The 25,147-nt window shown below is 45.5% G+C and overlaps 1 protein-coding gene across 2 annotated transcripts in view; it reads left to right on the forward strand.

Moving 5' to 3' along the window:
- MAML3 (mastermind like transcriptional coactivator 3) overlaps positions 1-25,147 on the forward strand; it is a 395,007-nt gene that overhangs the window by 363,834 nt on the left and 6,026 nt on the right. Inside the window, exons 3-4 of one of the 2 annotated variants that reach the window (XM_005607833.4) lie at positions 16,994-17,239; positions 21,386-21,467. In XM_005607833.4, coding sequence (XP_005607890.3) covers positions 16,994-17,239; positions 21,386-21,467 — 328 coding nt within the window. Of the gene's footprint in view, positions 1-16,993; positions 17,240-21,382; positions 21,468-25,147 lie in introns of both variants that reach the window. The other variant, XM_001502411.5, reaches the window with a different exon arrangement.

A 25,147-nucleotide genomic window follows, 5' to 3' on the forward strand; every position in this document is an offset into this window, starting at 1 on the left:
GCATGTGAAAACAGAATTTGTCCAGAAGTGCTCATGCAAATTGTGCAACACGAATGTGGCCTCCGTGTCAAGGCCTTTCACGTGTTCTGACAGACTCATGTCTTTCCAGATTTCTCTGATCGGTGGCCCCCCTTGACAGTTACCACAGCTCATAAGCCAAAGGAAACCGCTCCTGTTGCTATGAATACTATGTCCGTGGTGAGGTTTACGAGCTGTTCCTGCAGCTGGGTTTTTGCCTCAAAACACAATCAGATTTTCACCCGGATCTGTGAGAAAACAGACTAGGAAGGGAATATATGCAAATACCTATGTTAATGCCACCAAACCTATACTTGGCCCCATGGTGCTTAAGAAGCCTTTTCTCTTAGTGAAAATTATTTTATCACTTTAGCGTTAATGTATGTTTCATGTTTTAAAAATCTGCATTAATGCAAAGAAACCTGAAAAGCAAAATCGTTAGGTCACATATGAACTTCACTCTTATTTTATATAATCAGGATATGTAATATCTTTGTAAATATAGTAACTATACATTTATAAACCATTCTTTGCTTTTCCCCAATTTGAAGAAATTCCTAATCTTTCCTGAGGACGAAAATATTTGTTCCATTTGAGCTCTCTTTAGAACCATTGGGTTGTTTTTTCTTGGCAGTTTGGAGGTCTCAATGGGGAGGAGGAGGTGCCCTCAGGCATTTCAAGGGCTCAAGCAGCTGCAAATCATGCCCACACTCTGGTGGCCAGTGACACACGATCAGAAATGGCATGCTCACAAAGGGAGGCCCCCAGGACAGGCTCTCTTCTGAGGCCAGCAAAACAAAGCCGGGGTGAGCTTGCAGGCCTTGAAAATGGCTGCCCACAAAATATCTGGTGGGGCTGAGACCCTCCTTCATTTTTCCCTGCCCTTCCACAATCCAAAACCTCAGGAGCAGTCACTTGAAATTCTCCACTTTCCAAAGCTAGCTGCATTTGGACTGAAAGTAAAATAAGAAATTTCACCCCGATATTGCCTTTGTTCTTTACCCCCCAAATGTATAGACAACAGAAAGCACAACTTTGGATTAGAATGTCTCCAAGCCAAACTTCACCTGCTGTTGGGGACGAGGAGGAAGGTGTCTGCTAGCCAGAGTCTGTTCTTGGACTTTCCTCAGCCTGATTCTTCTCCAGCAGCATCCTGCTCCCTCAATTTCAATCCCTTCCGTTTAGATATTTTGTCCTCCTCTCCCCCTTGCTGTCTGTTTTTGCTGTTCAGTATCACATATCCTTTTCTCCAGTGGGTTCTTGACTTGACTTCCATTCCTTCAACTTCTAGCCCCTCCTCCTGGTATTTAAGTCCTTAGTGCCTCTATCTGGGGATCTGGGCTATTTCTCTGGAGCCCCTATAGGGAAAGTGCTCGGCATTGAGACTCATGGTGACCAGCACTGGAAACCCCAACCTAGACAGTGTCTCCTCTTGTGGCTCAAGTGCCCTAACCTTCAATTCCCAAGGACTCTCTTCTCTATTGGTCCCAGACAGTTTAAAGGGATGGAGGCACTCGACGAGAGCCTGTGAATAGAGGGAGCTAATGGAGCACAGGCTGGTGTTGAGTTTCTTTTCTCATCCCCTCTTCAAAGGCCCACCACCTCTACATGGGCGATCCTGCCGCTCTTAATAGGAATCGGTGATAAAATCATGTGTGCAAGGAGAAAATATCGCACAAGATTTTTTAAAGTTCTTCCCCGCAAAATTCATTCTCTAACTAAAGGGATACAGACACTTAAAGGGAAAATCCCGTCTAAAAGGGGAAGAAAGTTGCCCTGTGCTCTGTACTCTCTTGCACACACTCAGCGGGTTCACAACACAGGAGCAGCGAGAGCTCCTGCTGCCGGTCTTTGGCCACTGCATAAAATCGGGAACGGGTGGCCCAGAATTCCTTCAGATGAACAGCGACAAGAGCCAGCCTGGCCCAGGACAGCAGATGCCAACACCCCCCACCTCCGCTTTCCTGGGCTTTTGATTACCTTTGCCTGATCAAAAGAAGGAAAGCAATCTGTCTCTCTTCTACTTGTTTCATAAAAGAAAACATAATCATAGTTTGACACATTACTTTTGGTGGATGCACAGAAAGAATATCCTGTATTAGAAAGGGAGCGAGGAGAAGGAGGGGGGAGGCTGAAGGAAAACAAATTGGCTGCCTGCAGAGGTCCAGTGTCAGACGTCAGAGGAATCTTGTTCCTTCAGACGCTGTGGGAAGGACCATGGCAACGAGGGGCCCACTGAGCGAGAGAGACAGATGGGGAGATTTGCAGCCCCTCCCTCCGATTAGAAGACAGAACAAATAGGGAAAGCAATCCATTTTCCAGAGGCCAGTGGTAATTTCAGAGTGTTGCAGACCACAGTATCTGCTTCTCCTCAACGTTGTCTCAATACAGGGTAGGAAGATTTTCAAAGAGAAGAGTTTTCATTTGTCCAGAGAAGACACCCAGTCTCCAAGTTGCTGATAGAAAGTGTGTGTTTACCTGGAACCACCAACATATTGTTCAGTCATAAATGTTCAATGGCCCAACTGGTTTTGTAGTGATTATTTTGTTTGAAATTATTTTTACTACCATCTCTAGTTTAGATTTAAAAGATTGGTGGGATAAACGCAACATGAACTATCTTATGAAAATATATCATACCATTTCTGTTGCAGACAAGATTTAGCATTAAGACCAAGAGTGATTTTCTGACTTTTTAAAAAATCCAATATAGAGCTTAAACCCACTAATTAAGCCTAGGAGATACTTAGTTATCACATTTCTTATGAATTCTACTTGTCGTTAAAACCCTTTAATTGGGCCACTATCTAATTTTTATTATTCCTTGTCAGGCCTTCTTGAAAAAAAGTTAAGTGAAACACTTAGGAGGAAGTAGAAAGTTGGGGAAGCAAGTTAAGGAAGCACAAAAAAGAAAAGGTTTTTTTTCTTCCCAAAGTAGTTTTGGTCATATTTCCTGTTACTATTTGGCATCTTCTCTTCATCCCCAGGATATATTGTGAGTGTTCTGAAAATATTCAAGATATATACCTACCATCCTACTCCCGGTTGAGCCCAGAGGGATGTTTAAAATACTGTATACTCAGTTCACATTTAAATAAATTCAGTTTTTAAAAAGCAGGGAGGACAAAGAAAACTGGAATTACTGATGCCCAATTTTTAAGCAGACATCACTACCTCTGCCAGATTTCTGGTAGCTGCCTGAGGGCAGAGTGAGAGACTAGAAGGGAGCAGGAGGAGGTGGGGACCAGTGGACCAGAGAGTGACCCCAGACATTTGCATATGGTAAAGAGGGTGTGAATTCTTATTCTTGCCAAAATATACCTTGCAGTTAAATTTGACTCTTTACTCTTCAGTTCCCACAGTCAGTAACCAAATCTCGGCCAGCTTCCCTTCACCTCCTGGACGCGTTACTCCAATGGCTGCCTACGACCCTGCCTCTCCACTTTTCTCCTTCTGATCCAGCCCCATTCTGATCTCTGCTTTACCTGACACCAGCTTAATCTTATAAAAGTAATGCCTTTATCGTTTTATTTCCTTTAAGAGCCTGCTGTGGCTCCCTGTCTGTTGGTTAGGTCAGATGTCTGTGCCTGCATTCAGACCTGTCCGTGTTCAGACCCGCCTGCTGCACAGGTTTTCTCCCACACACCCCACATACACTTCAGCTTGGGCCTGGGCACAGACCCCTCCCTCCTTGCAGGTGGCTGCTCCTTCCTTCTCCTCTGCTCACTCAAATCCAAATCAGTGCTTCTCTCGAGGCTCCCAGTCAAGCCCCTCCTTATCCATGGAGCTCTTCCCAAGCAGAACCAGAGAATTCTAGGGCAGTAGGAGCCTTAGAGATCACCTGGGCAGGTGTCCTCACTTTATAAAGGAGAATACTGAAGCTCAGCGATGTTCAGTGACTTGCCCCAGGTCAAACAACCCCTAGAACCCGTGTGTCCTGCCCCCTATTCCACCCCCTTTCGACTGTGTAACCCTGAGCATCCCGGCTCTGACCAAACTGGCTTTATGGAAATCCGATGGAATAGGAGCACATGCCACACTCTCACCCTTCACAAGCGGGGATCCTCCTTGAGCTTTTCACTGAAGGGAAACCATGTCTCTCCACTGGGATTCTAGCATCTCGACAAGACCGAGGGCGTGACTGCCCTTCCCCTAGATTCCAGCCACAACACCTGCCACTGTGCTGGGGTGCTGGAGGCCCCTGGGCACTCCTTGAGCAATCAAAGCTTTTTAAAAAGCGGGATGCATATCTGAATGGAAAGAAAACTTGAATGGCAAATTATACGTTCCACACATAAGGTTCTAGTGCTCAGATTTGGGGTGGAGGGTTTGTGCTGTATGCTTGTTTCCTGGGTGATAGATGCATTTTGGCCATGGAGTGATTGTACCTTCCTGCATGTAAAATCAAAACAAAGTTGTAAGCACACCCAAACCTGTAGCCAACCCCATGGATTTTTGTGTCCTAGTGAGTAAGTCCATTGTTTGCTTATTTGTTCTGTTTGTTTGTTCCTTTTACCTGTGGCTGAGTATTCTCTAAGAAAAGTCAACTCTGAGACCTAGAAACTGAAACTGAAAATGCCATTAGGGTTGTGCAGTACTGTACAGCTTCAAGTGACAGGCATAAGGCTCCGTGTTCTTGAACCAGATCCCTGAACTTCCATCAGGTTAGTAGGCTTGGCAATATATTTCACTGACCTAGTCACCCTTCCTTATCTGAGTCCCTTAGCAGAAAGTGAATCAGAGTCTTCCAGACCTCTCGAGGTTCCTACCCAGGGTGTGTGCACATCTGACTGCAGGATACATTTGGGCTCTGTCCCCAAAAAGCCTCTGGAAGGTGCTAAGAGTGAGTGGGACTCTGCTACAGCCCCAGATATTTCCACAGTGATGGGCTCCATGGCACAGGGCTGGCCCCTCCATGCTGTGAGGTATCTCTCAACATCCTACACATGGATGTCCATTCCCTGGGGGCTTACGTTTACTGACTAATGGAGACTTGGCAACTCCCTCTTTCCTTGGATTGGTCTTGTCAGTCTTTTTTACATGCTTCTAAATATGAACTAAGAGGTAATGTTCACTGGGCCTTATATAGAAAGTTATCTTCAGTAAAAATTAAGCCCCGAGAACCTAAGGCAGATAAAGAAGGGAATCTCACTCTTGCTGGGTTTTCCTGTATGCCACATAATGGGGACCTGAGACAGACTTACAGTTCAGTTTAGAGGTTCATCATCCCCCATCTCCCCACCTTTCAGCAGGTTTCCAGCTGTTTATATTTAATCTCAGCTTCCAGAAAAGGTTTGGTTGACTTGGGAGGGATTTCATCATTGCTGATTGAGAAATTGTTAAGATAGGGGGAGGATAAAGAGGAGAAGAAACCCAAGGGAGAAAGTGAAGTAATTAGTTAGTTGGAGCAAGGTAAAAGAAACTCAGTGTGTATATTAGAGAAACGGTCAAAAGGTAAAGAAGACCAGAAACGTGATCCTTCGTGCTGGGGAAGCTTGCTCAGGGTGATAAATAGCCTGAGCAGCAGGTTAGCTCTCCCTCTCCGACTCCAGCATTAATCAGCCCGACCCTCCTGTTCTGATTTTAACCTCCTACAAGCAGTCAACTCTGAGGGAAGTGGTAGTTGTGAACGGTCTTAAAGCAGGCGTGCGGTTTTAGGTGGAGAAGTGTGTACGCGAACCACGCGTGTGTTCTAAAGGCACTCGCCCAGATCTGGGGAGCATAGCAGAAGGGGGGTATTCATTCAGCTAGCTAGAGGAAGAACTGGCACAAGAAATTTGGGGGGAGAGTGGGGAGGGGGTGGGCATTTGAGGTAACATTATGGGAAGAGGTCAGACGTGGCTTTAGCTTCTGGTAGGAAAGAATAGGAAACTGGTGATCCAGCCCAGATGTTTAAGCAAAAATATTTATGCTTTTAAAGGGGATCTGTGGCAAATGATTTTTGGCACATAACCCCCACTTTGAAGGCCTATATTGCTATTGTCAACACGAGTGGATTTATTCCTCACTAAAATGAAGGCTTCCCATAAACTTCACCTTCATTCTAGGGTCTAGTTCCATATTTAGCTATCAACTTAATTGTTATCCTAATCAAAAGGTGGTCATTTGTGAACAAGGGTGTTTTCCTATATAAGGCTGAGGAACTGATCTGTTGAGAAAGAACAAAATATGAGCTGAAAATGTAGGCCCCACCTCAAGTTTCTAATTTCCTCATTATTATTAATATTGATGACAATGAAAGCAAACATTCATGAGCGCTTACTGTATGCAAGCCCTGCTGAATCACGCTGCCTGAGAGCAGTCCTGATAAAATGAGGGACGAGTGTGAGATCTGTGGAGAGGAGGATTTCTAATTGTTTCCAGATTCCTTTCTCCAGGTTACTGGAGGGACAGGGGGCGGTCAGGAGCTGTGTTTACTGCAACACAGGTGCAATCAAGGAGACCCTCTTTCAGGTCCATATTTCTTCTAAGACTGTTTTTATCCCAGTTTGTCCCCCAGCTCTTCTCAAGGTTCACAAAAGACCTGGGCCACTTCTGTTTTTTGGAGTCACCAGGTATATTTACAAAATGAAGAAATGCCAAAAGGGTTAAAAAAAAGAAGGTGGTGTTTTTATTTTTAAAAATACAGTGCAGTGTAATTATGCCATTCACAAGATAAACACAGGACTTATAAAGAATGTTCATTCATAAAGGCTTTAGGCAAGTGCAATCTAGTAACAGGACACAACTTAAAGCCGTGAAATAGAAAGTCTCTCTCAATCCTGTCAAGGTTTCTCAATGTAAAACCTCGTGTGAAGAATGTATCTGAAAATCTAAACTCGAGGACCACTGTGGATGTAAGGCGCAGGGTCCAAGGACGCCATCCCCACCTGCCCATAGGTGCAAGCTCCTCCTCTAGACTCCCTTTCTCTAGGAACCTAGTTCTCAGCCAAAAATCTCTAAATATGTGAAGTAACAAGCCCAGATTTCTCAGTGTTACTGCTTTTTCTTTCTACTTGCTCATGCCCTCCCGCAGATCCTGGCCTCCTCAGACCCCAGCACAACTGCTGGCCTGGCTTCTGCTCTCAGGAGTGTGGCGAGGGCTGCCCTCCTCTCTGAGCCTCTGCATGATCATACCTGGTTTGCCCACAGGTAGGTTCAGCAGTCAGAAAACAGCAGAGCAGGCTGACATGGACTCCCCCTCTCCCCGCCCCTGACAGCATCTTCTGGAAGGAGGGGAGAGCAGAGAGCCAAGCGCAAGCAGCCTTGTAGAAGGGGCTTTCCCCAGGCAGTCAGAGCTAGTGTCCCTCGGCTACCCTCCGAGGCTGCAGAGAGGAGGGAGGAAGCCCCTGTCTTCTCTTCACAGCCCGCCCTCAAGCTCCAAGCTTTCCTTTCCTTCTTCCTGTCCTGCAGTGGTTGCAGCAGAGAGCTCCATTTGGCTGCATGGCAGTGCTCTTGTCTATAAACGGAAACATTGGCCTGTCTCCCAGGATAACACAAGATAGGCCTCTGCATCAGTTATGCAATCTTTGCTGTGATGACTTCATCAGAAATGGGGGGAGGAGGCAATAAAAGAGAAAAGTATGGTTTGGGGAAACAGTAGCTCAGGAGAAAACTCTCCCCAGCAGCTCTGCTGAAGACAGCTGAGACTCCTGCCTCCCCCTCCCTATTTTTACATCAAGGAAAGAAAGGCAGCAAACATATGGCTAAAAAACCTAATTCCTGGAGCAGCTGACAAACCACATGCAGTCCATGTGTCCTGACAGCGGCCACTCGGATGCAGACAGATGCCGTGCCCACCCCTGTGGGGCAGGTCTCACAGCCCCTGGGGCTGGGGTTTTCCTACAGCCCCGCAGAGAAGACAACCTGTGGAGGCAAATGATCGTTTTCACTGTCTCTTGAGTTCTTAAACTCTAAAGATTGGGCTGGTTCTGGCCATGCTCTGTGCTTTCAAGCCTAGAATAGAGAAAAACCACAGAAAGTAGATGGTGCCACAAAGGGAAGCTTGTCCAGGTGCACCAGAGAATTCTCAGAAGATGGTCAGTGCCCTTCAGAGCCTTCTCTGGGACTTGGGAGCTCTTTGTCGAAGCAATGCCAAGCTGGCCTAGTTGCTGAACCTGTAGCCAAACTCAGTTTGTTCACATTCATGCCATGTCCAGGTCTTGAAAAAGACAACAGCCACTTAAGGATGTTTGTTATACACTCAAGAGGATAAGGTGGGCTCAGGTGGAAATAGTCCAGGTCCCGAACACAACTGGGGCCCACTTCAACTCACTACATTCTGTTCCATGTCTGCTTAGGCTAAGTATTCTTAATGAGGTTTGGGTTTTTGTCGGGGGAGGGTTGTATTATAGTTTAATAAATGCTTTCAACGTTGGCCATTTAGGTTGTTTTTTCATTTTTTCCTACTCTGCATCATTCAAGCTATTAAAGATAAACCTTTGCACAAAGCTGTGAGTATTTCCATGAGATGAGTCCTTAGAAATAGGATTTCAGAACAGGATGTATTCACATCTTTGATCACTCTGTGCTCTGTCCTGGAAGCCATCCCTCTCTTGTCCACCTAAGCCATTCCGAGACATCACTTCCTCTGAGAAGCCTTCAGTTCCCTCTCCAGGCACAGTCAGGTGCTTTCACCACTGGGCCCTATGCTCTGCTGTCTCCATGTAGAAGGCCCAGGGATGTGGCTTCTGCTCCTCCTCTGCAAAGATGCCACCAGCTGCTCAGGAACTAGGGCATCCTCGCTCCTCATCAGAATTATGGAGTCCTTGAAAACAGGCTCCCTTCTTTCTTTCTCTCTTTCTCTCTCTCTCTCTCTTTCTTTTTTGGCAATTAAAAGACTTTTTCTAGAGCATAAGTTTCTTAAAATAATGCTTACTTGAAGTAATACGTTCTTAATAGAAAATGTGAAAGAGTATAAAAATAAAAATCACTTCTAATTCTGTCTACGGTGATTATTCTGATTACTCTCTTAGAAACTGCTTTTTCCCCCCTTAACTATATATTGTAAGCTTTTTTCTATGTGATTAGATAGTCTGAGAAGGCATGATTTTTATTGGCTGCCTAGTATTCATGGTATGGATGTACCATAATTTATTTAATCAAGCTCCTATTGTTGCACACTAATGAACTTTTAGCCAATTTAGAGTTGCTTTGGTGGTGCAATTAATCACAACAAAGGGATCAAAAGGACTCTATAATTTACATCAAAGGCAGAGGAAAAGCATAACTCTCAAAGTTGTGTTTCCATTGGAGGGACCTATGGTAACTATGTTCAAAGCACTGATAAGAACAAATGGTATTTTTGTTGTTTTTACCCCCAAGAAAGTCCATGAAAGCCTGACCTTCCTGTGGCCCAGGGCACTCTCGTATCTTGCACTGGACCACCACCTTTAACCCTTGCTTAGTTCTTCAGTGGAGGTTCTACTCAGTTGCTCGGAGAAGCAGTTCACTATAGGGCCATCTTTTATTCTCCTCTCCAATCATACATGATACTGGTTTAGGCTAGAATTCATCACAGCCAATTAGTCAGTTCAGTTCAGCAAATATTTATTCTCTTGCAACTGTGCACCTAGCTCTGTGCTGGACACTGCAAGACTCATACAGACCTGCAGATCCTGCTGGAATGATGCCGTACAAGTCTCATCCTACCAGAAAATTATCCAAGCATTTGAAAAGTTGGAACTTTCTACCTCTCCTATGTGACCTAGTAAGAAACAGTGATACAATCATATATATACAGTGATCACGAGCACACAAAATATATTATTGCATACAGGGGAAAAAAGCTGAGAAGAAATCTAAAAACACATCAAAATATTAACATGGTCACCTTTGAGTGTTAAAAATGAATATTGCCTTTTTGTTCTTTCTAGTTTTATACAATTTTTTCAAATTTTCCCAGTGATCGGGGGAAAACTCAGCAAAACATGTATTTTTTAAATAGTCAAAAGTCCTGGTAGGAACTCCATTCTGCTCATTGTAAACCACGTTTAAAGTCCTAGTCCTCATTGTCTTAGGAGCTAAGCTAGAACCAGAAACACAGCACTTCCCTCAACTTGACTTTCTAGAACTGCATGATCAAGAGGTTACAGCAATAACAGTAATATCAACAAGCTATTTGTTAGACAGTCAGGGCGGGCCAGTCACTGGGCCCATGATGGAGCTAAGTTTCTACCCAGGCCTGTTGGGTTCCCCCAAGATAAACTGCTCCTTCTTAGAGGTTGAACAAAGAACTCTGCTGAACCCATTTGGCAGGCTTAGCATTGGGCCCCAAGTTACCACCACTTCAGTGATGAGCTTCCTAAATTGATAAACTGCCTCAAAACTCAGTCATCTTGGGGACACCACCAACACACATCATAAAACCTTTTTATCCAAACTTCTTCAACAATCTGCTGAAACAGAGGGGTTTATATGGGGTAGGCCCTGTTGGGGCTTTGCTATGAATTTATTGTAAGCAACTCTCCAAATTCATAGTGAAAAATTCTTCTGGACAAGGACAAAGAAAGTCTGTAAAAGAAGCCACTATCCTGAAACCAAGTTCCTGCCCTGACACTTGACCAACTTCAAAGAGAATTCTAAGGTCTTATTTTATTTTGTTTCTTCTTTCCACTTCTGCTTGAGTGGTCTAATCTTATGCCCTTTCTTTAAATGTCGAAGTTGATACGACAAAGGCATCCTAATTTTGGGTATCAGGCAACTTATAAAAAATGATGTATATTTTTGTGCTCTTTCAACTTCATCCTTTGATCCCAATACAGTTTCTACCTTTTTATTCTATGCCCATTCCTCTCTCCCCTTACCCCCTTCCCATTTCTCTTTACTCCAGAGTCCTCTTGGGTGGTCTGCTCAGTTTAGACCAGATGCATGTTATGGTCAGTGGAAAAGTCAGCGTCCCAAAGATACCACCACCAGCTATGGGACATCAGACAATACTTAACCGCTCAGAGACTTGAGTTTTTAAAATAAATAAAATGAGTTTAATTACTCAGGTGAAAGCACCTGGCAGGATGCTTTGCATACAGTGGGTGCCCCGTAGGTATTAGCTGTCATCTTCCATTGTTGCTTCTGGTCTTCTCCATGTTTGAAGAACCTTTTCCAGCCAGAGGGGACTTTCCTCCAATCATAGCTTTCCATAGTTCTACCTTATATCAGATCAGGGACGGGAAGTCTAGTGATGTTTGACACTCCCTTCCTGAGCAAAGGAGTTTACTGGCCTCACCCCTTCCTCAGTCTCGGCTGCTCCTCAGCCTCCATCGCAGAGTTGCAGGAGGAGTGACCTTCTTGGAAGAATCATGGCCATAGGGTCCTTTCAGAATTCTTGGTTTGTGTTGCCTGAGCAACTCTCTGAAAATTTGGGAGTTTTGTTTCAGATGCAGACTAATTTGCAATACAAACCTAAGCAACTCAGCACTCTGCTTTTGAAAGTGCAGGGTTTGCAATCTAATCAGGGTACAGAGAGCTCAGATGCCTCAAGTTGCAGTCAGTGCCCATAAACCAGGATTGTCTGTCCCAGTGATTCTCAAACTGTGGGACATCTTAATTACCTGGAGGGCATGTTAAACCGCTCCCAGAGGTTCTGATTCAGTAGGCCTGACGTGGAGTCTGAGAATTTGCATTTCTAACAAGCTCCAGGTGATGCTAATGATGCTGATCCTGGAATCACACTTAAACCCTCGATTTAACGCATTATTGTTCGTGAACTGCCTATACTTGGGGGGGGGGAGGGGGGGCGCGGAGGCGTTAGCATCTTCTTAGCCATTTTCTTTCTATAACTCTTTCATCTCTTTCATTGTCAAGAAAGGAGTCTTATAAATAGGATTTTCATTTGAGGAGGTGGAAACTGAGACCGAGAGGTCAGATGGTTTCCTCGAGCCTCAGAGTACCAGTTGAGTTGACCACCCTGAGCCTCTGGGAGTCACAGCCAGATGCCTCCACTCAGCCCCCCGTGGGTGTCGGATTCATCCTGTGCTGCTGACATGAAACTGCTGAACGCTCTCCCAGCAAGTGTGATGTTCTGCGTGAAACGTCAGCTTCCACCTTTGAAAAGACTACCTCCTCTGAAACTTAAAACTTGAATAGTACCTTTGCAAGAAGAAAGCCTCTGGATACTGGGGAGAGACTGGACAGAGAAGTCTCTTGATGTATATTATCTAGGCAAAATTGCGTTTGGGCTGAAGATTGACTTAAATTTTTTCTTAATTACTTGACCTGGTCCAGTGTGTGTGAAAAGCACAGATTTGTGTTCTGGGACGTCCTTTTGGTTTATGCATTATTTTTATTTTTTTTCCTATTATGAACAACCCTTCCTCTCTGCCCTCCTGCCCTCTGCTCCTGTTTCCTTCCCGGGCCCGGGCCCACACGGTATTGGGGGACGGGAACGCCGAGCCGCCCGCCTCGTCGGTTTCTTTGTTAGGGACGCCTGCGCGCAGAGGCATCTTCCGGCCTGCCGGGAGCGCAGGGGCCCGGCTCCTGACTTCTTAGAGTCCCCTAAGGACTTGTAAGCATATAGGCTCGAGTCGAGAGGCTAAATTACGCCCTAGGGGACCTTTTAAGTAAAATCCTAAATTTCATTTAGGCTGTTCGCAGACCATGCGATTGCAAAGACTCTTGAGTGGAGGCTCGCCCCTCCGCGCCGCCCTCCCGCGCCGGCTTTGTGCAGCCCGGGCTCCGGAGACCCTGCCTCTCTCGGGCAGTCCGCCCCGGGGTCTGGTTTACGCCACTCTCCCTCCCCTCTCCGGTGGCCTCCGCCCCCCACGATCTCCTCCGGCTCCCAGCCCTTCCGTTTCCTTCCACGGCCGGTCCCCCACCCCCACGTGAAATCTTCCTCCCCTCGGGCTGGAAGAAAAGTCGGTAATAAGAAACCAGTTCAGTGTCAGTCGGGGAGAGGGGGGAGATAACCCCAGAGATACACGGCAATGGAGAGAGAACTCATTTTGTGTAAAGAGGGCCTCGAGTCCCCAGGGAATTCCTGGATTGTCTCAGGCTGTCGTGTGTGATGTCCATCACGCCGTGCGAACACCATCTGCTCGGTATTATGCTCTCAGTTGCCAGGCTACCTGCTGTACGCTGTAACACTCGACTGCCTGGCTCCACGTTCGCAGCGTTAGCCCAGACGCGCGGGGCGGGGGGACGGGGGCGGGGGAGGAACCGGAGTCATGATTAAGCCATCTGCAAATGGGGGTGGGGGGCGGGACACGCCACGCGCGCTGAGCAGGCGAGCTGGAAGCCGGAGGACCGGGCTGACACCACCATCTGCTGGGACAGAGGAAGAACAGCAGCTGCTCCTTGTTCCCCGACGAGGAACGCCGGGAAAAGGCTGAAGCCCAGGGCGTCCTCCAGCCAGTTCTCCGCAAAGTCCCGTCACCCCAGACTCAACCACCGCCAGCAGCCTTTTCTGATCCCACCTTAAGGAGCCAGCAATCTTTGGTTCGCTGCCAGCCACCCCGGGCCCTCTCTCCAAACACTATGCATGTTCTTCAAAACACTTAAGAGAAATAAAGCTTCCCTACGCACAGATTTATAAATAAACAGCTGGCTGTTCTGGGGAGATATTTTTACCACAGCTGGTTTTTGAAGTAGAAAACTGCTTCTTTGGGGGGAGGCAGAGTGTTTTTTACACCTCCTACCTCGCTCCATCCCTTAGAAAATCGCGAAGATCTTTTCCTAGGAGAAGACATGTAAAATAGATTCTTGGTTTTGATTTTTTATCCCCCCTCCCTTTATTTTACTGAAGAGTGAGAGGTTTGGGGAATGATGACGATCTGTGTAGCCAATTGGATTTCTGAGAGGAAGAGACTGAATTAAGATTCTTGGTAGAAAGCAAGGGAGGTTGTCGGGCAGGGGGTGGGGTGGAGAACAAGCCAGTAATTAAAACTAAAAATACTGCATCGTTTGGCTTCAAGGCGTTACATTTCTGGTGACGAAAGCTCAGCCTGGTTTTCTCTAATTGCACACACAGTGTGTGTCCTCCTTAGAAACAAGAACAGTGGCTTGAAATCCTGAGATTCGACAGACTCTTGCTCATTAAGCCCTCTTAGACTGGAGGTTAAAAGCCACCATATAAGATGAAGCAGCTAATGGCCTCAGCCGGCTCAATTTGTAAGGCGAGTCACTTGGTGCATCTTCACACGTTGGAATATACACCCAGGTGTCACTCACCCGCTGTTGAATGCAGCAGAGCTGGTTGGGAAAGTCCTAAAGGTGTGCCAATCTAGAATCACGGATGTTTCATATGGAAGGCAATCCTTTAAAAATGCACATAGCCCTCCTGCCGTTATGTCTTCGGGTCTTTAGTGAGAAACCTGAAGGCAAAACCTTTGGCAGGAAATCATTTAGGGAAATATATAATCCTGTGAAGTAATAACCTAACTGTCCCTCTGGGAAGGCTTTTTCCCACTGTGCTTTTGAATTATTTCTTTTTGCTCCTGGAAGACAGGTGTCAAAAGTGGTTGGATGTACAGATGCCTCTCCGTATTCATGGGGGCCGCATCCGCAGATGCAGCTCCCCCGAATATGGAACCCGGGGATACTAAAAGCAGACTAGGAGACTTGAGCATCCGTGGATTTTGGTATCTGCGGGCAGTGCTGGAACCAATCCCCTGAGGATACTGAGGGATGATTGTATCATCATCACCTCATTTGCCTCTCTCTCCCTTCTTTTCCCGGGTGGGAGGCTGGGAAAGCAACATGACACCACTTACCACTCCTGGGCATGTGCCCCAGCTAGCAGGACTGGTCACACAGAACAGGACTATCTCAAAGTTCACCAAGATAAATGGGGCCTCCCCAGACCAGACCTTCTCATAAAATCAAACTGAAGAAAACTTTATCTTCCCTTGGGTTTCATTTTCTTTCCAACTCTCTCCTCCTTATCAAACTGGAAAGTATCAAATATACTGAAATACTCAGAAAAAACTATGTGTTTTTGCTGATTGGTTCACTATTTATACTTCAATGTGAGTTCATTTGTTAAAGTGTTAGGTCAATCAGCCATTTGTCTCTAAAGGTGGCAAGAAACACCTTTATCCCAGTGGAAGGAAGGGCTTGGAAAACAAGTAGCAAGTATTGAGAGGAAAGGGAAAACTCTGAAATATCTTGACCCCTGCAGGGTCAGTCATAAAGTAAGCTTTTGGGTAGCGTAAAGGCTCCTGGCATTTTTGAGTATAAGGTCTTTTTGATATAAATATTTCATAGCTTTCTACCTGATAATTGTCTATTTACGGAGAAAATACACAAAGCGAGAAGTTTTATTAACTTCAGCAACAACATTTACATTAAAAAAATAGAACACAGTTCATTTATGAGAGACATACTTATATATTTAGTCTACAGGCAATTCTTAGGTGCACACTGGGCACCCTGGAGCCGTCGTCTGGGAAAGGTCTGAGCTAGTGGAAGGAATACTGAATTTAGACCCCGGTTCGGTGTTCTGGTTCTGCTAGTTCTGGTTCTTCCATTTACTAGCTGGGTGACCGGGACTACTGCACTAACTAACCAGAACTTCTTGGGATATTGTTTCCCGGGTGAGAGGAATAATGGTGTTTTGCTTTTTCATTTTGTTTGGGTGGGTGGAAGGAGTGAAGAAGATGCAGTTTAGGTATCTCACAGCAGGAAAGAAAAGTGTGACTGGCTCAGCACCACACGTTGGAGGGAAGGGGGTACAGCAAGCCCAGGCTGGGGGGATCGAATCCAGGACTGTGTCTCTAGGAGAGACGGAGACCAAACTCGACTCTGTGTTTTAAGAGGAAACTGCCAGTGTGGTTGACTGTCTATACAGAAAAGGTAGCAAAGCAAAAAGAGGAAAAATATGAAAATCCAATTTGACTGGATGAAAGTTTTTTTAAATGACTCTAGAGTTATTCACATTCGTTTCTTAGGATTTAAGTCATAATCCTGCTTCACAATATGACTGTCTGTATCCTTACATGTGTACCATTTAATTTGTGGACATCTCAGACATCAGCTCCTCTGTGTTCAGATTAATTACTTGGAAGTTGAATGAATTAAAAGGAACATTTCTGCAAAATGTTCAGACAGTACTTGCTATTACCAAATGTGCTTGGTAGAATGAACAGGGAAGGAAACGTCTAGAAACTGAATCTTATGGTCACACACCCACTCTTCCCATCAGTGTTTTCCCCAAATGGTCTACACTGTCTGGTTGTTACAGACTTCCCCTCGGAGCACATTCTCCAAGGAGTCACTTGGGCTGTGTGTAAACAGGTCCTTACCGCTTTACCTCCTATTCCCTAAGGACCAGTCCTTAAAAGTTGCCATCATTTAACTGACTAACACATAATTATAGAATCAAGAGACCCAGTTCAACCCCCCCACGTTTAAATTATGCCAGACATTCTCGACTCAATTCTATTTTTGAAGATGTTGAGAGATTACGTTTCTTTGGTCAGTGTAACATATTCGCAGTTCTCACCATCAACAAGTCTCACTAGCAGGATTTTTTTTTTACATATATCAAAGCTTTCACATGTTGCAATTAATGAGAATCCCATTAAATAGCAGATCTGTTGATTAATAAATTCCAGCAGTCTTCTGTAAATGTGTCTTTTACCAGCTAAGAAGTCCATCTTGGCCAGGTAGGCAGCAAGGATTAAGAGGCAAGGTCAGGCTGTCTTGTTCCAGACTTTAAAGGTGAGCCCAGCCTCACCTTAAAGGCTTATTCCCTTTCCTTTGGAGGAACGCAGAATGTAGCTGAAAACCCAGGCCTTGTCCCTTAGGCAGCCCCATCCAAAACAGACAGGAGTTGGTCTCAGATTTCCCAGAGCCATACTCTATTACTGTCCCCCTGTAGCCTCTCCAGTTCTACAGTAGTAAGGCCAAGTTTGAAGACTACTGGGTTGTTTTTGTGGAAATATAAGGTGTCTACTCAGGACCCCTTAGGTCTACAAGCCAGAGCCTTTGCCCCATCCCCCTTCCCCCGTGCTTCCCTTTAAATGTGGAATTGCTGCATTCTCTTCTTTTCCTAACCTCCCAGGAGCAGCATCCAGTTGGGCTTCCCCGGACCACAGGCCCCATGCAGTCCTCCGTAGCCCCAGGCTCAGGCAGCATGGTCTCAGGAGCCAGTCCCGCAGGTGCCGGCTTCCTGGGCAGCCAGCCCCAGGCAGCCATCATGAAGCAGATGCTCATTGACCAGCGGGCCCAGTTGATGGAGCAGCAGAAGCAACAGTTCCTGCGGGAGCAAAGGCAGCAACAGCAGCAGCAGCAGATTCTGGCCGAGCAGGTAACGTGCGCCCACGGCGTGATTCATTCGTTCAGCAAGCATTTATTCAGCACCTGGTGTCTGCGAGGGAGTTCCAGTCCTTTGCCAAGATATTCACAGTCTAGCATTTCCCAGGATCACAGAAGAACCTGCAGAATTTAGACCTTTCAATTAGTTAGGCTTTTTCTTAGAATGAATTAGTTTGTTCTTAAAAGACAGTCTTCAGCCATCAATTTGAAGGCCCATTTGCCAGAGGCATTTCTTCAATTCATGCCTGACTGCTTTTCTTCTAGTTTGTAGTAGCAGGGTCTATGTAATCAGCATGGCGGGGTAGAGGGCTGCCTTACATTCTTCGTAAACGCTAATATTTCCAGCATGAAGAAAAAAGAAAATAATTCAGAGAACTTTGTTTCTTGGAGGAAAGTGTCAGGAGGAGAATTCTACAGAGTTGGTCATGAACAATAGAACAGGAACAATAGCAGAATAATAGGGCCCACAGAACTGCCTGGAAACCTGAACTCGGGGTCACAGAAAGGGTGTGAACTTAAGAAAATTCTCAAAATCTTTTAAAGCAGTTTAGGAAATCTTTGAGTTAAAGGAAGGCCTAACACAAATGAAGCTTCACCTTAGAATCATTGTCCGCCTTTGCCATATAATTCCTCCAGCTTTGAAAGGAAGCTTCCCTGAGGGCTGCTCCTGGAGGTTTCAAGGTGTTTTGCTTTTCAAGATCCCCAGGCTGGGTTTAGTATTATCCCAGGAAACACGTGAGGCCTTCCACAAGAGATCCCTAGGTGGCTCCTGTGGGGGGTCTGTACGGGGCATCGCGCTCTTTTATTATAGGAGGTGCGAGCTTGTCCTATAAGGCTTAAGGTCCAATAGAGCTCTGCCCCACAGTTACCCTTCTAGAATATTCCTAATAGGATCAGAATTTTGAAATTTATCAAGCATCCTCCACCACTTAGATACAAGATACTGTGTGGGACTCAGGCATGTTGAGGTCGCTAGTAACCAAAGCAGCAGTTCAAAGTAACACCAGTCATCCTCCAAATAGAAAAATTGTACTGTTGAGCGCAGTTCACTTATGTTCCTTTTTTTGCTTTTGTTCCTGAACAGCTGTGTAATTATCTCCCTTTTCACCAAGGTCAGTCAGCCGCCTGGCAGCTCTTGTACAAACAAGCCTGTATCCCTCTCACCCTGCGTAAGGTGTGTGACAAGGAACCATGCTAATCTCTCTCAGGCAGTGATAAATGGAGCTGCTAGGGGGAGCTGGGCTTTGTGACTCCTCTCCTCAGCCAATCCCAGGAAATTTCAGGTGTGCCTGATGTTTTGAGTGATGGCCTTTGATATGTTTGCTGTGACCAAGGCACAAAGAGGAGCCGGGTAACCAGGCAGAACTCAGTTGTGCGAGCCCAGGAGTGTCCCCACTCAGTGAGGTCCACCAAACCCTGGGAACAAGGAGGGAGGCAGAAGAGTGGGAGAAAAGCTGCCACAAGATGACGCCCACAGACGAGGAGGAGAACGTGGCGAGACCCCTCAGGACCCAGGACACAGAGAGATACAGAGATCCCTGGAAAAGATGAGGAAATGGGAAACTGCAAAAAATGAGTATAATTCCTTAGTAACTGTGTGTATGAAGAGAATGAAGAGGGACCCAGGAAGAATGATTTACTCAGGGTCACAATCTTTTGCTTGTGGTATGATTTTCGAAAAACCAGCTAACCTCTCTCCTCCTCTGCCAGGTTAGGTTTTAATAATTTACCAGTCTTCCTCCTGTAGCTATTTTAAGGATCACACGGAATAATGTGTGTAAAATTCTATGGAAACTGCACAAATGTGTGGGGGGACCTGTCACATGACCCTGATGTCACAGAATGTGATGTTAAGAGCCGCAGCCACATGTACCAGCCATCCTGGGGGCGACCCAAGGGACAAATCCCACAAATGGAACCCAGAGACTGCACTGAAGAAACTGAAGTCAGTGTAGCATCTTACCTGCCCCTGGAGACATTGCTTACTGATGCAGACTATGCAGGGGTCGCCAAGCGGTAGGCTGTCAACTTTTTGTTTGAGAATGAATATTGCCATATCAATGCCAAGCTGATTTTCTTAGTCTCTGCAGCAGCATTGAAAGTGACCTAACAATTTCAATTTTAAAACGAGCATATTAGAAACTCTTGGGTTTCCTGAAAGGACATGTGAGGGAAAACAGAAGGATTTGGGTTCTTGCGTATCTTCCGGGACTCTGCAATGATTCTCAGTGGACTTAGAGATCAGAACCGCAGGTTGAAAGCAGGCGTGAATTAACATTTAATGCCTGCTTCTCAAAGAGCGCAGAACGTCACCTCTCATCCACTCACAATAGTTCAACAGAGCCTAGAATTTTAGATCTGAAAGAAATATTAGACCTCATGATGTCCCTTCATTTTAAAATGAGGAAAGTGAGGCCAGGGAGCTTATGTGATTTAGCTGAGATCGCAGAGTTAGAGAGAAGCACAGCCAGGACTGCAGCTGGGGCGTCCTGACTCCTAACTGGGGGCCCCATCCCCAACCCTCCGCAGGCTACCCCAGGGCTCACTCCCAGTTGTAAATGGGACAGTTAAATTCTTACCTGATATGGAACATTTGGCTGAGGAGAAGCTTTTAAGTGCTCAGCTTGCTCTCAATAATGCCCTTATAATGCTGCCTAACAAATTAGCATGGTTTCTTGTCCACACAATTAATTAATTTCACAGTTTCAACCGTTTTGTGCAAAACACCATGGTAGGCACCAGGGGATTGGGTGAATAGGGCAGAGGCTGTGCTTTTCTTTGGTTGCCAGAGTGCTGGCTGGCCTTGTCCAGAAAAAGAAAAAAAAAAAAAAGAGAGAAAGAAAAAGAAAATTATAGAGCTCCCCAGAAACAAAAACAAAAGAAAAAATAGAAATAAACACATGTGTTAAGAAGCGGTCAGTGTGTGTTATTTTTGTAATGAACACTCTCAGGAGCAGGGCCCTTGCTGTATGTTCTCTGTAGAAACGTGCTTAATGAATATTCAGCAGCTACAGAAGGAGGTTAAAAGACACCCCAGAGGTCACGCAGCTACTTGAATGCAGACCGAGACCTAAAACCCCTTCCTCTGGTCTTTCCACCTCACTCTTCTTTTCTTTCCCTTTTCACATACAGCATGATAGTGATCACAATAGCCTTTCCATGTATTGGTAACAGCGCCAGTGGTGCAGAATCCCCGCGAGTGGAAGAAGAAAGACTAAAATGCGGGCCTCCTGGCTCCTGGTGTATGTGGAATCCTGCGCGGTTTCCTCGAGGCAGTAAATGCTGCCTGTTTCATTTGTGGGGATGTCTTTTACAGGCAGTGTGGCCTCATGGGAATAAAATTAGCCTTTTTAAAATCACCCCTGAGAATCCCATCTTCCTATACCTGAAGCATCTATTTAGGTCGTTAAAAACTCATTGCTTGTCCCTTTGAGCTCGGTCCCCACAATGCTAAGGAACACATGCAAGCTGATGTTGGAAAGTCAGAATCAAAACTGCCTCCCTGAGTACACGTTCCTCGTGAGCCAGCAAGTCCACACGTCAGAAATGCCGCAGATGGTCACCAAAAGACGTGGGCAGGGATGTTCACAGCAGCCGTATTCGTGACAGCCCCAAGCAGGAAACACTCTAAATGACTATCACTAGTAGAACGGGTAAATAAATTGTGGTCTATTCCTATGATGGGACACTATTCAACAGTGAGAATGAACAGACCACAACTTCATGCATCGACACGGATGAATCTCACAAATATAACGACGGGTGCAAGAAGCCAGACACAAACACATTGTACAGATCCACTTATAGAAAGTACAAAAGCAGACATCACTAATCAGTGTTGCTAAGTTAGGATAGTGGTTCCGTCAGGATCAGAGGAAGGGTAATGACTGGAAAGGGGCGTGGGGGACTCTTGCCAATGTTCTCTTTCTTGTTCTAGATGCTGGTTACTAGGAGTGTGTTCAGTTATGAAAACCCATCAAACTGTACACTTATGCTTTGTGTTCTTGCCTGCATGTGCGTTATTCTTCAGTACAAAATTTAGTTTTTGAAAAAAAACCTGCCTTCCTGGAACTGCCAAGATATTTAATTGTGTGCTCTCTCCCCATTCCATCCCCCCCTTCTTGTCCTGTCCTAGCAGTTGCAGCAAACGCATTTGCCCCGGCAGCACCTCCAGCAGCAGCGGAATGCATACCCTGTGCAGCAGGTCAATCAGTTTCAAGGTGAGGCCGGTGCACACCTCTTCCATCGTAGCCCTGCCAGTTGTGAAGTGTAAGCGAATGTGTAGCCAGTGACGTTGCCCTATGTGCTGTGTTTATGTCCGGGTAATGTTAAAAATATTCAAGAACTGGGCCGGCCAGTGGTACAGCAGTGAAGTTCGCATGTTCTGCTTCCACGGCCCAGGGTTTACTGGTTCAGATCCTGGGTACAGACCTACCGACCACTTGACAAGCCATGCTGTGGCAGGCGTCCTGCAGATAAAGTAGAGGAAGATGGGCACAGATGTTAACTCAGGGCCAGTCTTCCTCAGCAAAAAGAGGAGGATTGGCGACAGATGTTAGCTCAGGGCTAATCTTCCTCCAATGGAAAAAAATATTTAAGAACTGAGTATACCAACCACTCATAGAGCATTCTTGGAGGCCCCCTTGCTGTGCCAGGCATTAACCTTTTGGTCTCCAGGTCCCATACAGGTCCTAGTGGGCCCAGGGAGGGGTCAGGGTGGCTGTGGGGGTGGGACTGGGACAGCTGTTCTTTACCAAAGATACAGAAGTATTTGAATAGTTTAACAAGCAATAAGGACATACTGGTGCCTGTTGGCCCAGTATCAGCCTTGTTTGTGTCTAGATTGTCATCTCAGTGACCACAGGGGAAAAATCCTGTGCTACATCTTTCTTGCTAATCCCAGCAGCTCAGCTGACCATGGCCCTCACTTCCAACAACCAAAGTGCAAGAACCTGGCTTGCAGCAACTGCTAATCTCTACTGAATATAGAAGACAAACCGGGCCTTGGGTTCGATTGGACTGTCTCGATCCTGCTGCCCTTTGTGGAAATTCTGAATCATGATCCCAGTAGCGATGGGAGCACTGGATGCCCAGCATTGCCATTCCTTTGTAAAGTAGAAAGTCCACTCAAATATCAAACCTTCCATCTCCAGTGGAGAGAGCTCCTGAGGGTCCTGTGTGGGGTGGAGGATCAGCCTGAGGACCCTTCCCAGTCTCATCCACAGGAGTGTTCAGGGGGCCACAGGGGTCGTCTAACGGCAGAAATCCTGATTTTTGTCCTCTGTCCTTTTTATGGGACCTAGATCCATGTGTCCTAACTTCCCAAGTGTTACCTTCCCTTTGATAATCTGACAGAAGCTATGAAGCCCCTTGCACAGAAATATGCACATACGTAAATATATATAAACTTTATCATTTCACGAGTGTTACCCTGCTCAATAGACCGTGGATGAAAATTTATGATCTAAGGTAGCATTTTTGTCTTTGAGGTGCAATACAAGGAGTTTGTGAAGATAATTTAATGAGCCACAACCAACTTTGTTTGTGTGTGTGTGTGTGTGAATGAGGAAGATTGGCTGTGAGCTAACACCTGTTGCCAATTTTCCTCTTTTTGCTTGGGGAAGAGTGGCCCTGAGCTGACATCTGTAGCAGTCTTCCTGTATTTTCTGTGTGGGACACCGCCACAGCATGGCTTGATGAGCGGTGTAGGTCCACACCCAGGATCCAAACTTGTGGACCCAGGGCCGCTGAAGCGGAGCACACTGAACTTTCCCACTATGCTTACCAGGCCAGCCTCTCCACAACCAACATTTTTTAAATGACATACAACAGAAAAGAAATTATCAGAACATATCATAATAAAGGAAACTTTTGTTTCTGTTATAAACCCAAATGTGCATATACTGGATCACACACTGTGAGCTGTGGTTTAAAAGTCTGAAAGCCACTGATGTCCACTGCCAGATCTCACGGCAAATGTCTGTGAAAACACTGGCACTAGAGTAGGTCCCACTGCCTTCCGTCCCTGGACATTTATATCACTTCAGACCCCTTTGGACTTGACACAGGTAAGGCAAAAGGAACTGGGCTGTCCACAGGTGTCCTATGCACTAAATTAGTACCAGAATTCTTGGAAGAATTAGGTTTCTCACTTGGTCATGGATGGGGAGGAGTAGGGGGTGGTCATTGTTACGTGCACAGATATTGTTGCAGACACAGAGCCCTCCAGAGTTTATACTCATAGTTCTCAAACTTTATCTTCCATCAGAATCATCAGCAGAGCTTGTGAAAACACAGACGGCCCCGCCTCACCCCCCAGGTTTCTGATTCAGTAGGTCTGGGGTGGAGCCTGAGAATTGGCATTTCCAACAAGCTCCCAGGAGTTGTGGCTGCTGCTGGCCTGAGGGCCACACTTCGAGAACCGGTGCTTTATATTACGAACTAATTAAAGACATGAAATCTGATAAACCCAGCAGACTGTCTCTTGAGTTTTCTAGGTTCACAACGTTTATTATATTTGAAATAGAGAGGCCCACCGAAATGTAATAATTCCTGTGTATTATGAGTTATTCTGAATGCTTTGGGTGCGGTTTAAAATAGTTCTACTCTTGGGGCTGGCCCCGTGGCCGAGTGGTTAAGTCTGTGCGCTCCGCTGCAGGCGGCCCAGTGTTTCGTTGGTTCGAATCCTGGGCACGTACATGGCACTGCTCATCAAACCACGCTGAGGCAGCATCCCACATGCTACAACTAGAAGGACCCACAACAAAGAATATACAACTATGTACTTGGGGGGCTTTGGGGAGAAAAAGGAAAAAATAAAATCTTAAAAAAAAAAAAAAATAGTTCTACTCTTTGAACTTTTCTAAAATCCCAAGCCCCAGGTAATCAACCTAAAAATTTAGCTACACTTAAAGCTAAACAACCAGTGACATTTTTTAGGATCCTTGAGATGATTTATAGGATCTTTTTTTTTCTTTTTACTATCTTCAGCATTTTCATGTATTTTACTAACACCCTACATATCATAATGTTATGGATCTGGGGAAATAGCAAATTATAGATAAGAAATATTGTCCTTGGAAAGAAGTTCTGGTAGGAATAACTTGCGTGAGACCCTACATGTTTTCTCACCACCACACATTTCAAAGGTTTTAACAACTGTCTTTCTTTTACTGAGTTTTGTGCCTCTGGGCAGTGTTACATGCCCATGGGGAAAAGCTTGTTTTCACAAATATAGGGCTTCTTGTGAGTGAAAATAATACATAGACCCTTTTAAGAAAAAATTGCATATTATCATCTCTATTCAAATTTGGAAGATTTTCTTTGACATTGTGATGTTAACCAGCAGACAAGAAAATTAATTTGACTACAGTGTCTCACTATAATATCTGTTTTAGACAAAAATAAAGAAGTAGGATTAATAAAAGGCTTTTTTTAAAAATAAATCACCCTTTTTTCTTTTTTTTTTTTAAGGATTGGCACCTGGGCTAACAACTGTTGCCAATCTTTTTTTTTTTTTTCTGCTTTATCTCCCTAAACCCTGCCTGTACACAGTTGTATATCTTAGTTGCAGGTCCTTCTAGTTGTGGGATGTGGGACGCCGCCTCAACGTGGCCTGACGAACAGTGCCATGTCCACGCCCAGTATCCGAACCCTGGGCCGCCGCAGCAGAGCGCGCGACTTTAACCACTCATCCACGGAGCCGGCCCCAATAAAAGGCTTTTTGTTTCTCTTAGGTCAAAAATATGATGCTGATTGCTGATTTTAAAATTTCCTCTTTTTTTTTTTTTTTTTTGCTGAGGAAGATTGGCCCTGAGCTAATATCCATGCCAGTCTTCCTCTACTTTGTATGTAGGATGCTGCCACAGCACAGCTTGATGAGCGGTGTATAGGTTCGCAC

Source organism: Equus caballus, chromosome 2 (assembly GCF_041296265.1).
Source record: "Equus caballus isolate H_3958 breed thoroughbred chromosome 2, TB-T2T, whole genome shotgun sequence".
NCBI classification, from domain to species: domain Eukaryota; kingdom Metazoa; phylum Chordata; class Mammalia; order Perissodactyla; family Equidae; genus Equus; species Equus caballus.